This window comes from Alligator sinensis, unplaced genomic scaffold (genome assembly GCF_000455745.1).
Source record: "Alligator sinensis unplaced genomic scaffold, ASM45574v1 scaffold493_1, whole genome shotgun sequence".
Classification (NCBI taxonomy): domain Eukaryota; kingdom Metazoa; phylum Chordata; order Crocodylia; family Alligatoridae; genus Alligator; species Alligator sinensis.
Window position 1 is genome coordinate 222,356 of NW_005842513.1, and position 10,241 is coordinate 232,596.

The following is a 10,241-nucleotide window of genomic DNA, read 5'->3' on the forward strand; positions in this document are numbered from 1 at the left end:
CCTAGGGCAGGAGGTCAGACTCGATAATCTGTTGACGTCCCTTCCGATTCTAGCATCTATTAATCTATTTAGAAAACCTGGACATACACAAGTCCATAGGGCCGGACAGGATGTACTTGAGGGTGCTGAGGGAATTGGTTGATATGACTGCAGAGGTGCTGGCCATTATCTTTGAGAACTTATGGGGATCAGGATTGGTTCTAGATTATTGGAAAAGGGCAAACATAGTACCCATATTTAAGAAAGGGAAAAAGGAGGATCCAGGGAACTACAGATCAGTCAACCTCACCTCAATCCCTGGGAAAATCATGGAGCAGATCCTCCAGGAATCCACTTCTAAGCACTTGGAAGAGAAGGTGATTATGAATAGTCAGCATGGATTCACCAAGGGCAAGGCATACCTAACCAACTTGATTGCCTTCTATGATGAGATGACTGGCTCTGTGGATGTGGTATACCTTAATTTCAGCAAGGCTTTTGATATGGTCTCCCACATTTTTGCAGGCGAACTAAGGAAGTATGGGCTGGATGAAGGGACTGTAAGGTGGATAGAAAACTGGCTGGAGCATTGGGCTCCGAGGGTAGTAATCAATGGCTCAAGATCTGGTTAGCAGCCAGTATCAAGTGGAGTGTCCCAGGGGTTGTCCTGGGGCCTGTTTTTTTCCAATATGTTCATCAATGACCTCAAGATGGGATAGAGTGCACCCTCAGCAAGTTTGCAGGTGACATCAAGCTGGGAGGAACAGTAGATTTCATAGACATTAGGGCTGGAAGGGACCTCGGAAGATCTTTGAGTCCAGCCCCCTGCCCAAAGGGCAGGAAGTCAGCTGGGGTCATAGGATCCCAGCAAGATAAGCATCCAGTTTCATCTTGAAGGTGTTCAATGAAGGCGCTTGAACCACCTCCGGTGGCAAGCTGTTCCAGACCTTGGGGGCTCGGACAGTAAAGAAATTCTTCCTTATGTCCAGCCTGAAACGATCTTGAAGTAGTTTGTGACCATTCGACCTCGTCATCCCTTGGGGCACTCTGGTGAACAAACGTTCCCCCAAATGCTGGTGGTCACCCCGGATAAACTTGTAGGTGGCCACCCACTGGTCACAGGACACCACGATGAGTGACTTCCATCAATTACTACCCTCTGGGTCTGATATGTACTTGGAGGGTAGGGCTAGGATTCAGAGTGACATAGAAAAATGGGAGGACTGGGCAAAAAGAAATCTCATGAGGTTCAACAAGGACAAGTGCAAAGTCCTGCACTTAGGATGGAACAGTCCCATGCACCACTCCAGGCTGGGGGCTATCTGGCTGGGTAGCACAGTTCTGCTGAAAAGGACCTACAGTTTACAGTGGACAATAAGCTGAATATGAGCCAACAGTGTGCCCTTGTTGCCAAGGCAGCTAATGACATATTGGCCTGCATCGGTAGGAGTGTTGCCAGCAGGGCAAGGAAAGTGATTATTCCCCTCTATTCAGCACTGGTAAGGCAACATCTGGAGTACTGTGTTCAGTTTTGGGTCTCCTGCTACAGAAAGGATGTAGACAAATTGGAGAGAGTCCAGCAAAGGGCAATGCAAATGGTGAGGGGGCTGGGGCATACGACCTATGAAGAAAGGCTGAGGGAACTGAACTCATTTAGTCAAGAGAAGAGAAGAGTGAAAGCAGATTTAGTAGCAACTCTCAACTAACTGAAGCGGGGTTTGAAAGTGGATAGAGCTAGACTGTTCTCAGTGTTGACAGATGACAGACAAGGAGCAACTGTCTCAAGTTGCAGCAAGGGAAGTTTAAGTTAGAAATTAGGAAGAATTTTCTCACTAGGAGAGTAGTAGAACACTGGAACAGATTTCTCAGAGAAGTTGTGGATTCTCCATCTTTGGAAGTTTTTAAGAACCAGCTAGACAAAGCCTTGGCTGTGATGATCTGGTTGGGGATGGTCCTGCTTTGAGCAGGGAGTTGGACTAGTTGATCTCCTGAGGTCCCTTCCAACCCTAATTTTATATTATTCTAAGGAGGAGACAGTAGGGTTGGGATGGGAGACAGAGGGAGTAAAACAAGGGATGGAAGGAAGGGAAGAAGCAGAATATAACAATATGGAGAATTTGTGGGGAAGGGGGATAAAAGTAAAAGAGGAGAGAACTCAGGGGCTGAAAACAGTGGGTTTCACAAACCAGCTGATTATTAGAGAGAAATGGAAGAAAGTGTAGAGGAATAAGAAAAGATGACAAATATACATAGATGAGAAGAAAATGGAATAAGAATGGAAGAGGACAGAGTGGACTTAGGCAGGTGACACCATCTGGATTACTGCACATGAGACTGTAGGGTAGTACTGCAAACCTGTCACAGAAACAGAGATGGAACACCAAAAACCTGGGGACCACAGACTTGAGAGCAAGAAGACTGAAATCACAAAGTAGGGGTTCAATTCATGATCTTTCTAAAAAGTTATGGCTATGTAGGCCAAAATTAAAAAAAAATAATAATGTGGGTACAGGCAGCTGGTGACTTACAACGTTTCGAGTTACAACGTTTCGCACTTACAACTTTTATAAATTGACACCTTGTTTCAACTTTATGACATCAGTTTCAGCTTTACAACGCTTGATCAGATGCAACGCCATGTCAGCGAAGAAGTTCGCTGTGTCGCTCATCTCCCTGGAGAACATCTGTCCAAACTTCCTTGGACACTTTCTTTAAGAAAGTGGACAAGACTCCAGAAAAACCTGCAGCCCAGACTCCTGAGAAGACTCCAGACAAAAACCCCTCAAAAAGTCCAGCAAAGTCACCTCAAAGAAGTCCTTCCAAATCAATATGATTGCTATTTACAATATAAATGCATTAATGTAGCTATATTACTCATCTATCATTGATAAAATAACAAATTCTGGGGTATTTTTGGTGAAAATAGCATATCGGGCCTTGGTTCAGGAACTAATCCCCCATTGATAACATTGTTTTTTATGAGAAAATTGTTCCGAGTTGCAACGTTTCGACTTACGACGTGTTTTTCAGGAACCAATTGTGTAGTAAGTCTGAGGACTGCCTGTATCTATAAATGTGAACTTCAAATTTAAACATGGGCACCAAAATAAATGCTGCAGTTTTCAAAAGTACAGAACACCGATTTAGTGGGAGTGGTTGAGTACCAAGTCTTTTTTTTTTTTTTTTTAACCTGGGGTACCCTCTAACAAAATTCTAGTTTAAGCTGTGTCAATGTATTTATCTGTTAAATGGGGATTAGATTATATAATACACATATCAGCAGTATTGAGAAAAGAAATTCATTAAAATGATTTAAGGACTTAAAATCCTCAGAAGAACACAAAGTTGGAAAACAGAATATTGTGGAACCCTAATTATTTAATTATATGCTAATTTTCTTAAACACACTTCTAGTCATTTTCAGTCTTAGATGCTTAAAAGTTAGGCATTTGCTTAAATGTGTTGCTGAATTCGAGTCTCTATGAACAATGAAACAAAAACCAGTTGAATTACTAAAACTAATTTAGGAAGTTCAGATCAACCTTTACAATGCTGCATCACAAATACAAAATTAACAATATTAAATAAAGTTTCTTATAACATTTTCCACTTTAATCTTACCATCAATGCATAAGAAGCACAGACGCTATGAAATCCATAATAGAATGCTGCAAACTGTTTGTAGATTGATTTGTTGAGAAGGAAGTCAACATAGAACTGCACATATTCTGAAAAGAAAAGTATTTCATTTTCTTTTAATTATAAAGTAACAACTTTTCAGATAATCCTTTGCTGCACTGTATCTTAAATTGAGCTAAAGTAATACAGAAATATTTGAAATACAGTTTAAGTAGAATTAAAAATAGCATAATAATTTTTACTGCTCTACGAAATTACATCTGTTTTTATTACAGAGGATGCATTTTCTTTTTGATTTATTGTATCTTTAATGTACCTTTTCTATTCCGATTTGTAACTGGAACTTTATCACCATTTGGTTTTAGGTTATAAGATTTTATGGCTCCAAATTCTTCTTGAAAAACCTGAAGAGAGACAACATTATAATACCTGTAACTCCTATTCGTATTAATTAGGATGAACAGATCAATTGACTCATAAATACCAGAATAGAAGGAATCATAAAGACCATTTAGTTTGACTTTCTGCACAACACAAACCATACAGTTTTGCCATACATCATATTTACTTGAATACAAGGGTTTCCTTCCCAACTGGCATGGGAAAAAGCCCCATGTCTTATAACTGCATACAAGGAAACCTCAATAAATATACCGTCAACCATTAAACTACTGCCAAAAGCTGTATGTGCTCAGCAATGGAAACCAACTATGAAGTTGATTAAATGCAGCCAACACTGAGCATAACTGCACAACGCATGGCCCACATGAAGCAAACATGCTGGTGGGAACCTACCACAAGATAGGTTAGTATAGCCCTTCTGAATCAGATATTTGGTAGTGCCCATTGCAATTAGTCTCCCTCAGCACTGAGACTTTTTCAAGCCATGGTGAGCCACCATATTGAATAAATATCAATTTCCTCTTTACTCTCACAGCTGAGCTGTGCCTTTCTTTTCCTTTTCCAGTGTTTCCTGTTACTTCAGCAGCCTTAAATGCCTGGCAAACATCATGAAGCAGAGCTCCAAACAGTTTATGCAGAATCTTTCTGTCACCCCCTTTCTCAGCCTGGAGCATATGATTAGTGCGGCCCTACCCTCCATGAGGTGAAGCTGGATCAGGCTGCCTTGCATCTGCATATAAATTTTAAGAGTATCCCAGGACTCATGACAAAAACAATTGGTTGTAGTCATGAATGAAAGCAAATTAGCACATGGTTCCTATGGTGGCGAGGGGAAGGAGGGGTAATCTGGTATATACACACAAGCTGACCTCTGGAGTCATTATGGCTTGAAATGCTGTTGACTCGAGTAGGTCCCAGCCCAATAAACTATGTGGTAAATCACAAGGGTTTGGTTTTGAACTAATATTATGCATAGTGCTGTAGAAAAGTGTTTATGGATTACCTGTGCTAAAATTTGCAGTAGTTTAAAAAAAGGTAACATGCATCCATGAAGTAAGTGTATGGGTATTATATGCAAATTGCTACAGCTTTATTTAATTTCAAAGTTATTATTTTCAAATTTGCTCTTCACTTCCACGTGTTCAGGGAGAGCAGCATCTGACAGTAAGGAAAGGGGGAAGGGGCTGCTAGGGGAAAAGGCTGGAAGGAAGCAGAGAGCAAAGGGGCTACCTGACTCCACAGTTTTATTTTTTCTGCTCTAGCAGTGCGAAGGGGAAAAATTCAAGGCAGACCTCCAATAATTAGATTCTATAAGTAAATGAACTATTCAAAATAGCAACAGTGAGAACATCACACACAAGATTTGAGTTGTAGACTCTAGTACAATGAAAGAGAAAAAGGCTTTAGGAACATTGGACATCTATATACATGATGGACCTCTACTCCGACATGTGCTAATTAGCAACTGAGCCTCCTGTGAATCTGCTGGAGTGTGCTATGTAGCGCACTCCAGCAGCCTCTGCGTCATGTGTGTTCAGCATCCCCTCATTTCAAAATGGTGGCAGGGGCAATTTAACTAAAGCTCATCAAATGAGCTTTAGTCAAAGCACCCCTGCTGCCATTTTGAAGCACAGGATGCTGAATACATGTGATGCTGTAGGCACTTTAATTAGAGCAGCTTTCATAGAATCATAGAAAATGAGGGTTGGAAGGGATCTCAGGAGGTTATCTAACCTATCTAGTCCAACCCCCTACTCAAAGCAGGACCATCCCCAACTAGATCACCCCAGTCAGATCATCCCAGCTCTCAGAGTCACTAATTAATCCCGCTTCCCCATACCCTGGAGTACATGTATAGATGTCCATTAAGCATGCTGGAAGAAATAAACTCTTAATTGTATGTCCCATAGAAACTAAAATAATTCATGTTATGAATATTTCCATACCACTTGATAACAATAACTGAACTACAGCAAAATAAACTGAACAAGAATAAGCTGATGTCCAATTTAAAATGTTTTCAGGCTTGCATGGGGATTAAAAGTAAATTTTCCTGACTGAACTAAAGTGACTATATGCTAGAACACACCTTTACCTAGGCTAAATTCCTACATCATACCAACTCTTTCATAACTGGAACAGGGATCTCTAAGCCAGACTTTTGGGCTTGAATATATCAAATAGTTACCCAGTATATTTCAGGGCTAGATAAATCTTTTAAATTGGGCAAGTCTCTACCTAAATCATATTTTCAGCTCAACTTTCAGACTCAGACAATCCTCCAAAACTGAAGCAAGCCTGGTTGGACCACAACAGGGTCACAGTAGGACCCTATTGTGGTTCAACCTATTGCTTCACAAAACTGAAGTAAGCCTGGATCACAGTAACTTTCAAATTCAGGCAAGCTTTATAGCACTGAAGGCCAACCTTCTTGGCAGATATGCCACAAGGTCAGCCCTGTGCTCACTCTGATCCCCTTCCCTTGCTGTTGCCCTGTTTTCTGCTTCCTGCCCTATCTGTAGCTGTCCTGCCTGTCCCCTGATCTCTCGATGCATGTCACAAAGATTGCCCATGCCACATGTGGCAAGTGTGCCAAAGGTTGGCCACCATTACCTTATAGCCTCTTATCCTTTACCCACCTAAAGGCTGAACAATCCATATTCATTTTTGGTGATGGACCACTCCATTGGAGACATGGACAGATCTATTTATCTAGTTTGATAATCACTCAGAATTTTACTATTTATAGTACCTGGAAGGTTGAATAGAAATCTTCTTCAACATTGCCTTCATAGGATAGGAGTTCACTTAGTCCATGAGCTAACTCCTGCAAAAAAAGTTCACTAAATTTATCAAATTAGATACAATTCCACCGTGTCCTTTTCAAGCCATTTCTAGCGGGTAATCATTCCATCTTATTATGAAACTATTCTGAAATCATACAAACTCCTCAGTGGGAGAATACAAAAGCCATATACAAATTCTTACCAGTTGGATCAAACCCCCAGAAAGTTATCCTGCTATAAGATTTCTGTATAGCACCAACCCTAATATTAGTAGAAACCAGACATTCAGAATAAATGATTCCAGAAAAGGGATTTTGTGATTATCACGGTTATTTAAGTGGATTACGCAGACTGGTATCTAGGTCTGCAATGAGCAAACTGGAGTCTAAGGGCCAAAGAAACTGATCATCCGTTCTAAGAGAGGCATGGCTCTTCAGAACGCTTGTCCTCGGAAGATGAATTACAGAAACTTTTAGGCAGTAGTGGAAGTTTACTTCTTATCTTTACCTTTTCTTTAAAAAAAAAAAAACACCACCAAAATCATGACAGCCTTGACAATGGGGTGAAGATCAGATGCCAAACTTGTTAAGATAGCTCTTCAATTTTTTTTAGGTGGTATTCCTTTGGGAATATTAGGATCTCTTTTTGCATATTACCTGTTTACAGTGGGGAGCTGGAGAAGCAAGTTAATGAGGAAGAAATAAACTCCTCCTCAAACACCTATATAATGACCTAATGAAAGGCTTCACTCTATCCAGATAAATAATATTGCTTTGGGTGCAGACAGAAGTGACAATTTTTGCCTGACCTGGACAAGAAATCAGTTTATAGCTATGACCAAACAGAAGTGCACGGCTGCTGACACCTTAAAAAGTGGCTGACTGGGTGAAAATCTCACCCCTAACTGCATGAGGTATCAGAAAAAGATGCTTCAAAATGTAGCATCTTTTGTAACTTGTGTCCACAGAGCTCCCAGCCTGTTGCTGTTTTCAGAATGGGAGTGGGGAAAGGGAGTGGAGGGAGTTCAATCTGTGGGTTTTTAGCACCCCCTGCAGAGTGGGGCAGTTGTACTGGAGCCCCTCTGCCCACCCCAGGTGGGTGGGCTCCAATTTACCTACCCCACCCTTCAGCACTAGCTGGGGAGCTAAAAGAACAAGCTTCCTCCGCTGCCTTTCCTCCCTCCCATTCTAAAGACAGCAAGCACTGGCAGAGAGCCTGGCTGTTGTTATGGGAACCTGGGTGCAGGCTCCCAGCAGGCAGCTAGATTCCCCTACCCCCTGAAACCAACAGTGAACTTCTGTTTGGTCTGGGGTAATGTTGTAACTCAGAACACTTTGCAGAAATATTTCTGAGTTACAGCTGGGAGTTACACTTCTGTCTGCACCCTTTATGTCCAGCCTACCCCATATAAACTTCCTCCTGTGACATGAGAACATGAAGGGCCAAATTTTAAATATGTACTTAGCCTTCTAACAAGGAAGATAAACACCTAGGGCATCTTCACACATGCTCTGAGGAGTGTGTGTGTGTGTGTGTGTGTGTTGGGGGGGGCAGGGGGTGCTTTAATTAGAGAGGCTCTTAAGAGTCGCTCTAGTTAAAACGCCTGCAGCATCTCATCTATTCAGCATCCCACACTTCAAAATGGTGGCGGGGGCGCTTTAACTAAATCCCGTTTGATGAGCTTTAGTTAAAGTGCCCCTGCTGCCATTTTGAAGTGCAGGGATGCTGAATACACGTGAAGAAAGGAACTGAAATGGCAGTTATGTCAAGGTAACAGTGTCAAACTCAGCTGCCACATGGACCGGTTCTGTGCTATGGACATGTGCCATGCCCTTTGTGGGTCTGATCAGACCATGGGGCAGCACCGGAGGCCAGATGGAGGGGTTCCACAGGCCAGATCTGGGCCATATACATTTGAAACCCCTGACCCAGGGGGAGAGGTTTAAGACTGAGTTCATGCTGTCCCCAGCATGGATTTTGGTCACAAAATAATGGATGGGGCCATGTGTAGGTAGCTTGGAAAGTTTCGTTCCTCCAGAACTGATGCATGCCCAATAACTTTACTACGTCTACTGACTGCAGGGGATAGTATGGGTCTCCCAGAATACAATTCTGCAGTTGTGTTGCCCTCCAGTTTTTCCCCATAAACTCAAATAATAGAAAGGATATTTTGGTTCAACCTTTTAGGAGTAGGCAAGCAGAGATTTAGCACAAAAAGGCAGCCTAAAAGGCAAATAGTATAGAAAGTTGTAAACATATTGAAAAGCAACTATTATATGTACATTAAACAAAAACAGAAGCAACCAAGTAATCAAATTAAACTAGCTATTTCAATAAATCAGCCTTTAAAATAATGATTTATACTTACAGGCATAATCTGATACAGGTCATCTAATGTAACATCACAGATGCCTACAGGAGTATTTTGATCACAAGGAACAATGGGAGGACTCAACAGTTTCTTGTAACAGCAGGGTGGGAAGCGAATATCCAAGGTAATACTATTATATACAGCGAGTCCCATAAGCTATAAATGTCAAATGTTAAATGGAAAATCACCTTCTTATTATTATTTAATAATTTTAGGCAATCTTAGATAAACAACTTAATATACATAGAGTACTCACAATACTAATTTAAGTGAAAAATTATGTTCCTTTTTTCACGTCCATAATTTTTTTAATCTAAATGCAACTATATGTTATACTTTAAGTAAATAAGATTAAAATTACTATAGAATGCAATTTGATGAACTCTTGAAATCCTTTATACTCAAGATACTATATCACTAATGCAAGGACATACTGGTTAACATTAAAACTACAGATACAGTAATTTTACTCCAAGAATTCTGTATTCTAAATATCAATGCTTCAATAAAAATAGAAAAACATTAGGTAAGACCTATGATGATCATGACTTTCTATAGCTGACAATTTCAAGATGTTCCCACAAATTGGTAATGAAGGTGGTGCTATGGTGATTATTGTCTGTATGACCCACTAGGTGGCAGAAAAAAAAAAGTGTAATGGGTAGCGCAGCTGAATGCTGCCCTGGAGAACTGGAGCCTTGGAGCTCCTCTGCAAATTGGACCAAGTATTAGATAGCAGGTTTGGTAACCAAAAAATAAGAAGAAACATAATTATTAAGCACCTATGAAAACTCTGATTTATGTGAGCTGCATGATTTATTCTATGGAATACCAGGAAATATTTTAATTCTGGCATTTCCCAGTTTTGAAGTACTTGATTCCTAGTAATCATGCCTACGTATACACAAGTAGTTAAAATATATTTTTCTTATTTTTAGTTTTCTTCTACAAATTTCAGTGTATTCTATTTTGGCTATATAAAATTAAAAAGGGATGTCACCTGAAAAAGGAAAACCATGCTAAAAGCTTAAAAAGTCTGTTGTATTTTTTTCAGACATTCCTGC

The 10,241-nt window shown here is 40.5% G+C and overlaps 1 protein-coding gene and 1 long non-coding RNA gene across 4 annotated transcripts in view; one reads left to right on the forward strand and one right to left on the reverse strand.

Annotated features, from left to right (window-relative positions):
* Positions 1-2,724, forward strand: part of LOC112551573 — a 77,847-nt gene extending 75,123 nt beyond the window's left edge. The window contains exon 3 of the long non-coding RNA XR_003095880.1: positions 2,582-2,724. This is a non-coding gene — a long non-coding RNA (uncharacterized LOC112551573). The remainder of the gene's footprint in view (positions 1-2,581) is intronic.
* HECTD2 (HECT domain E3 ubiquitin protein ligase 2) overlaps positions 1-10,241 on the reverse strand; it is an 82,882-nt gene that overhangs the window by 14,462 nt on the left and 58,179 nt on the right. For all 3 annotated transcript variants that reach the window (XM_025213241.1, XM_025213240.1, XM_025213242.1), the window contains exons 15-18: positions 9,175-9,333; positions 6,773-6,847; positions 3,935-4,022; positions 3,601-3,707 (exon numbers count right to left, since the gene is read on the reverse strand). In XM_025213241.1, coding sequence (XP_025069026.1) covers positions 3,601-3,707; positions 3,935-4,022; positions 6,773-6,847; positions 9,175-9,333 — 429 coding nt within the window. The remainder of the gene's footprint in view (positions 1-3,600; positions 3,708-3,934; positions 4,023-6,772; positions 6,848-9,174; positions 9,334-10,241) is intronic.